This window comes from Sinocyclocheilus rhinocerous, unplaced genomic scaffold (assembly GCF_001515625.1).
Source record: "Sinocyclocheilus rhinocerous isolate Xijiao unplaced genomic scaffold, SAMN03320098_v1.1 scaffold247, whole genome shotgun sequence".
Taxonomy (NCBI): domain Eukaryota; kingdom Metazoa; phylum Chordata; class Actinopteri; order Cypriniformes; family Cyprinidae; genus Sinocyclocheilus; species Sinocyclocheilus rhinocerous.
In genome coordinates, this window is record NW_015662919.1 from 554,849 (window position 1) to 562,614 (window position 7,766).

The 7,766-nt window shown below is 33.8% G+C and overlaps 1 protein-coding gene across 3 annotated transcripts in view; it reads right to left on the bottom strand.

The window, feature by feature from the left end:
• Nucleotides 1–7,766, bottom strand: part of LOC107728322 (geranylgeranyl pyrophosphate synthase) — a 37,175-nt gene that overhangs the window by 17,626 nt on the left and 11,783 nt on the right. For all 3 annotated transcript variants that reach the window (XM_016538450.1, XM_016538449.1, XM_016538448.1), the window contains one exon: nt 4,075–4,145. In XM_016538450.1, coding sequence (XP_016393936.1) covers nt 4,075–4,145 — 71 coding nt within the window. The remainder of the gene's footprint in view (nt 1–4,074; nt 4,146–7,766) is intronic.

A 7,766-nucleotide genomic window follows, 5' to 3' on the forward strand; every position in this document is an offset into this window, starting at 1 on the left:
CGATAAACATGATAATCAGAACCAAAACAGATGTTTTTTAGCAGGTACCAGCTGTAATGGCGCAGCTCTATTCTGGAAAAGGGGGCGGGGAGCAGCAGCTCATTTGCATTTAAAGACACAGGCCCGAAAAACGGCGCGTTTCTGCTTCCAATCAAAATAGGCATTTTCAAAATGATATAATAAATTATCTGTGGAGTATTTTGAGCTGAAACTTCAGACACATTCTGGGGACACCAGAGACTTATATTACATATTGTAAAAAGGGGCATAATATGTCTCCGTTAAAACCTCTTCAGTGGCTCTCAAATGATTTTCCATTGATTAAGGATCCTCTGCGCCAACACAACTCAATGCTGTGCTAACAATATGCCATTGACAATATCTAATAATCATTGTAGTGGCTTCCACTAAGATGCTAGTATTGGTAATGGGAGCGAGCAAGTAATTGACGCGTAAAAAGTCCATGCAAAACCAAAGTAAAATGCAACGGTCTTTCTTTATTGTGCTCCAATGAATAAACATTGCTTCCAATTAGCTTCCCATGGTGTCATTTTGTCTAGTTCATAGGATACAAAAGTACAGTTCAACTCAGTCCAAACACAATCCAATAATTTGGCATGATGAAGCACGATCCAAAACGGTCAAAAACTGTGTGCTTCCCTTCTACCAATACACACCCGTTTTCTCATTAACCAATTGCCCTAATATACTATTTCCAGTGCGCCACCCAATGGACAAACACATAATTGCATTAAAAATGGCTCATACAATCATTGCAAAGTGTCCTCCTGCATTAATGGGATTCCTCGTGTTGGTCAGCAGTACAGATATCTGCAATGCTGGAGCTGGAGAGAAAACCGCTGGATTGCCAAAAAAATGAATTACATTTTGCATTTTTTCCACTCACAGAAAATCCAGCCAGCTTATGGTTTCCAGCTCCTGCAAATCCGCTCAATCATTTAGCATTAGTATGTAGAGCACTGCACAGAGCATTGTGTATTGTTGGCGCAAGTTACTATATGAAGGGGTTTAAAGAGATTTTGCCTTTTCATACACGCTTAACCCACCAAACATTTTCACTGCTAACAGGCTGCATGTGTGTGAACATCAAAAACAGGTATAAGAAGATATTCAGATCTCATATCTGGTCATCTAACCTTCATTTAAAAAGTAATTCAATCACATTTGTTTATTTGATCAACAGTTGTTACACTTAAAAACAACTGTTGTACAACTCAACCAAATCAAACAGACTTATTCACTTGTCTTGTGTGCTGTACGTGCAAACGATAGCTTTGTGTGAGAAACAGACCCAAATTTAAGACTGCTCACCGATGAAACAATCCTGTAGCTCATCGATGCATTATTATACACGTTTAAACTTGCTGCATCAAGATTCATGATGAGTCAGAACCAATAGGGCTCAAAAGTACAAAAATGCAAAAATTAAAAACCTAGAAAACATTTGCAACGAAAGTGTCCAATTGAACAAAAATATAAATACTTCACCTGGCACATAAAAATACCTCGCCTAAAATAACACTCAAATGACTTTCTGTACTAATGGTCCAACTGGGTCAGAAGGAGAAAACATCTTGCTGCAATGGCATCAAACCTGCCACAAACAGGTGCAAGACGTATTAAGGCTATTTTTTTTATGAGAGCTGTGGCAAAAGATTAATCAATCAATAAAGACTTAATTTCCATCTGTTCCTCACACAAAGATAACATACTTTGACTTAAGCAACAGAGGCATACAGACTAATTTTATGATTTAATTTGAGTTTGTAATAATAATAATTAATTTTTTTTACTGTATTAATTGCATTGTTATTATTATATTATATAAACGTAAACATGTATTACAGTATAAATTTTTTCACCGTATTGTATTAATCTTAATTATTTTTATATAATAGAAAACATACAATTATATATATTAATGTAAACTGTATATATACAGTATTTTTTACACCGCAATAATAATAAATATAAAAATTATATAATTATAAGATTATATAATAACAATAATATTAATACAATTGAGAAAAAAAGTATGAATTGAGATAGTTGCACCATTTATTTTTTTTCAAATTTACTTTATTATACAAAACAAATGACATGAGTAACAAAATTACAATACAATAATTTCTGGGTGAACTCGTATCCTGCGTGTGCATTTATTCCTCTCTGCTGTAACACGATCCTCGTCATGAACGCCTCGACTCAATCTGAAGGGCTGAATGCTGAGAATGGCCCATGATGAGATGGTTGAAATCTATTTGCATTGATCATTTTCAGTCTCTGCAATGCCAGTGCAGAAAAACAACAAGACAAAACAGGAAATAGCCAGTTTGCACAAAAAAAGGTTTTGCATGGGAGTTTTAGGCTGCGAGAGCGGCACGAGTCACTGGAGTGCAAACCGGGTGTAGGAATGATCGTGGGCCTTCTGTACGGACCGTAACTATACTAAAAAAAGGCAAAACCTGCCAAAGGTGGATTGATGATGCAACTACATCACCATGCATCACGCAAAGCAACTCTCTCAATTGACAAGTAGGCTTGCCGCGATAGACGGTGCTGACGGTGATACCGGTGTTAAGCCGCAACACCGGTTACGTCACTTGCCCACCGCGTCACCGACCCCCACCGTCGTTTTGATTTTTTATAGAGCTAAAAATCATTTAGTTCAGTAAAAGAACAGACACTACAATTAAAAACTGAACGTGCCGCTTTTACAAGCTATTTAAAAGCGAAGGAAAGCGAGGAAAAGAGGGAACGCCCCGCCCCCGCGGTGATACCGGTATTACCGGTGTTGTCACACGTCGATTAACCGGTGGGAAAATTTCCTCACCGTCACAACCCTAATTGACAGACATTTAAAAGTAAGCATGCAGTCTGATAAAGTGACTAGAAATCAGTGCTTAAGCCATGCAAACAGAGTTTACGACAAAACAACCACATTTACATATAAGAGTGCATTTACATATAAAGGTTTAAAGGTACAGCAGCGATTCAGAAACGGGCAAGAGGCTGGAAAATGATCTGATGAATCCTAACTAACATAAGTCATGTTAAACATGACTGCTGAATGAGACAGTAGGTTGTTGAAAAGACTTTCATAAAGCAGCCGATTGAAGGTTTTCCACCAAGTCGTGAGTTCTTGAGCAGAACAGATGTGAAAGAGATCTGCCGCTTTGTCTGTTTAAACTTTGCCCTCGGCAACCACAAGTTGACAAATAAAAATCAACACGCATTACAGTAAATCTAACAGAAACCTCAGATGACTGAGACAGAGAGAAGATACCATGAGGAACAGACACACAATCTATACTAAACCAGTCAATAACATGCACAGATCTATGGAAGCCTGATAAAGGGGTCATGTGACTGGTGAAATGCAATGTTCATGTGGTTTAAGGTTCAAAAAACACATTATTTTCCACATACTGTACATTATTGTTTCTCCTCTATGCCCCGCCTTTCTGAAACGCGTCGATTTTTACAAAGCTCATCGTTCTGAAAAGCGAGGTGTGCTCTGATTGGCCAGCTATCCAGTGCGTTGTGATTGGCCGAATACCTCAAGCGTGTGACGGAAATGTTACGCCCCTTGCTAGGTTCAGGAAACTTTCCTCCGTAAAATGTGCTGTACACTCGAATATTTGGGTTGTACTGATATGCAACAGTGATGTAAATAAAACTTGATTATTGACCACTGATTTCTAGTCGTGTCCTCTTTTGGAAGACCAAACAATATATATACACACACATATACAGTATATATAAATCTAAATCGTTGCTTTGGATAAAAATAATTTTAAATGAGTCGGTGTTTGATAAAGGCGTCTGCTAAATGCATAAATACAAATGTAAACTAGCTCTCAATAACTAATAAGAACGGTGAAATGGGGTGAAGAGTTTTTTAGTGGGATTCCCCTCAAAAGCAGCATGAACTGTTAAATAATCACATTACAATAGAGAATATTTAATTTGAACTAAAGCCAAATTAAAAACATCTTTTACAATATATTTAAACACTGAAACGCTTCCTGATAAACACAAATGAAGCTTTACCTGAAGTTTGTCCTCTGGGACGTTGAGCCAGTGGTTGAACGCTTGCGAGAGTTTTGTTCGGACTTGTTTTCCTATCAAAACAGAGAAAAGCGGGAGAGATGACAAGAAATCCAAATTAGCTGCAGCTCGAACACGGACGGAAAGATCAACTGATGTTTCCCACCGAGCCTTTCCTCAAAAACACCCGAAACCTTCCCCAATAACGTGAAATGAGACGTTCAGTTTAAATTTTTTTTTTTTGTAGTGAAGCTTTTCAACAACAGAAAAAAAAAGTGTGAATAAGATTGACTAAGGCATTTCTTACTTTCTTCTAGCACAAAAATCCACAGCAATGCAAGTATTTGCACCCAGAGAAGCAGAGAGGAATATCTATATATGTATAGCTATCTATCTATATAAAGATATTTATATATACACATATACAGTAGATAGATAGATAGAGATGTATAAACATACAAACTGAAGCACAATGATTACTGCAAATTTGCAATACTAAAATCTTTTTTTAAAGTTACTTGAAATAAATGTTAACTGAAATAAAATATCAAATCAAATAAATAAACTTGCATTTTAGGCATTATTTCAGCTAGTTTGAAGTGCTAAAATAAACTAAATATACTAAAACTAATAAATAAAATTAATGTAGACATTATAAAAATTACCAATAAAAATGACTAACACAAAATTACTAAAACTAGCTAAAATTCAAGTAAAAAAAAAAAAAATTTGCTTAAATCTCTTAAGGAGCTTTTATTAAAACATTCACAGGGTTAATAGTTAAATTTAAAACAAACTATACAAAACATATTCATTACTTGAAATTAACAATAACATTAAAATACGAAATAAAAAAACTTCGACATTATTTTAGCTATATGTACTAAAATAACAAACTAATATATAAAAATTAAACTATATAGACATAAAAATAGAAATGACAAAAAACAACAATTACTAAAACTTGAATTGAAATTAAAGTGAAAACAAAATACTTTTTTTTTTTTTATGAATTACGTTTTAATTAAAACATTCGAACAGTAACAGGGTTATTATAGTTAACTAAAATCATAAAAAAAAAAAATATTGTTATAAAACATTTCAGCTATTTTGAACAAACTAGTAAATAAAAATGAATAAACTACATGGAAACTCATGAGGCAACATGTATGATGCATATTTATTTTACATTAGACAATGATTAATCTAACACTGAACAGCTTTACACATTCATATAAAGGAAAGTGACGGCTGGAGAAAAAAAACAGAATCAAGCAGAATACAGTCATAAATCAATAGAAGCGTTTTTGCCTTTTAAAACCCAAACTTAAAGGCTGAAGAGCTCGGATTATTCAGAACGAGTCGAGTATCATTCATCTCACTTCATCTCCATTCATGAACATCTTCCCTCCAGCTTCCTGTAACTCAAGCCCTCATGAGCGAGTTATGCTGCGCTGATCTAATGACCGACTGCAGCGTTCCTCCTCCGGTTTCAGCTCCGTTTGCCCTTTAGTAGGCTAATGATGAATCAGTCAACAGCATGACAGATTCACCCTCAATAATCAACGAAAACTGACTATTTAAAAAAACATCTCATTACTGTAATGCACAAATTTTTATTTTGTAAAGGCATTCATTTAAGAACAGGAGAAATCATAACTTTCAATTTGGCAAGTGCAGGTGCAGAGTCCTGCTTTACAGTTAAGAGCCAATCACCTTTTTTGTTTATTAAAAGAATGTGTATGCGGATTGGACCAGCTTTAAAATAGCACTTTTTGTGTCATTTTATCTTAGAAAACACTATCACTGAATCAGATTTTCTATTCCTGACAAATTGTATCAACAGTTACATTACTGACTTTGGTTATACAAACCAAATTTGTAATTTATTTAATTATTAATAAATTTTTTATTGTAATTTATTTTTATTGTAATTTTTATTAAATTATTTAAAAATGACTTTAAAATTAAATCATTCATTTTTAAAATTATTACATTTGACTTTTTACTATAATATAGTAACCGTTTCACAGTTACATTACTTTGGTTATAAAAACTAAACTTGTAATTTTATTAATTAATTTAATTTCATATAAATTACTACAAAATACTACAAAACTTGTAATTTATTTTATTAATTTAATATGAATTACTACAAAATAAAATGACTTAATTTAAAATAAAATTCAAAAATTCAAAAATCAAAAAATAATTTTTTAAAAATTATTAGAATTCAAAAACTATAATAGTGTATTATCTACTATAATAAAATATTTACAATAATATAGTAACCATTTCACAATTACATTATTGACTTTGGTTACACAAACTAAATTTATAATTAATTTTATTTAATTGTAATTTTTTTTTAATTCAATATACATTAAAAATAAAATGACTTCATTTAAAATAAAATCATGAACCATTTTTAAATTATTATTAAAATGGAAAAGCTTTTTATAATATAGTAACCATTTCTGTACAGTAGTGGGAATCACTAAAAAGAAAGACAAAATACCGAGAGTAAAACGTCTGGATTCATTGCATTAATGAGAAATCACAGTTCTTTTGATTCTGGGGTGAAATGTGACCTGGACTTGTTTTAATGAGATTCACTCACTTAAATGTGAGTAAATGACCTCCTGGCAGTCGTTCTCGATCTGTTTTCCCTTGCTTTGCCCTTCACCGGCGCGGTTGAGTTTCAGTTCCTCTGATTTCTTCCCTGACCTCTGCATAACTAGCCCAGAGGAGCCGGGTTTGAGCATACTGTCACAAAAGACATCATTAAAATTGCAAGAGGACGAAGGGAACACAACATGCTGCAGCAGTGTTTCTCTCAGACCGAATATTAGAAAAACTCCTTCACTCAGCAGGCTTTTACTGTCGATACAGTTACAACACTCTCACTTAAAGACCAGCACAGAGATGTAAAGGAGAAGGTTTACTTCTGCAAGATGGTAGGAAAAGGAAGTGAGCCAACCAAAGGATTTCTGTCATTGACGATTTTAACAACATTGCTTTATAATTCATAATGCAATCTGTCATTTTGGGGAGAAAAAAAAAATGCAGTTTTCATTAAAACATTCAGACAGGACTATTATAGTTAAATAAAACTAAATCTAAAACCATACAAAAAAAATCTTAATACATTAATCAAAATAAAATATGAAAAATTATTATTATTATTATTAAGTAGACCTTTTCAGTTAGTTTCTAAAACTAAATAAACAAACTAATAAATAAAAAAAGAATAAACTATATAGACATTTAACAAAAATGAAGAAAAAAAAACGAACAAAAAATTGAAGTGAAAATACAACCCTCTACATTGCGAGTAAATCACTCGCATATGCGACTAAATCTTACTCTGGGCGACTAAATGTCTAACATTAGCCATTGGCTAATAAATTCTTAGATTTTACACGCCAGTATGTGTGTGAGAGGCGTTCAACACAGATTTTCACTCGATAAACACGCTGACTGAGCGCTTGAGAGTTTCACTCTCCGTCAAGCGATCTGTACTATTTGGATGCGCTCAATGGATCATGTCATGTACTCAATGGATACGCAGTATGTAGCAGCAGCGCACCTGTATTTGACGTACCGTAAACTAGTGTGAAGGCGCACGACTAGCCGTCGCTTTACTGATAGCGCTGTGTTCCTCTTCAGGAACTCGAGCTGCGTCGGAAACGCTA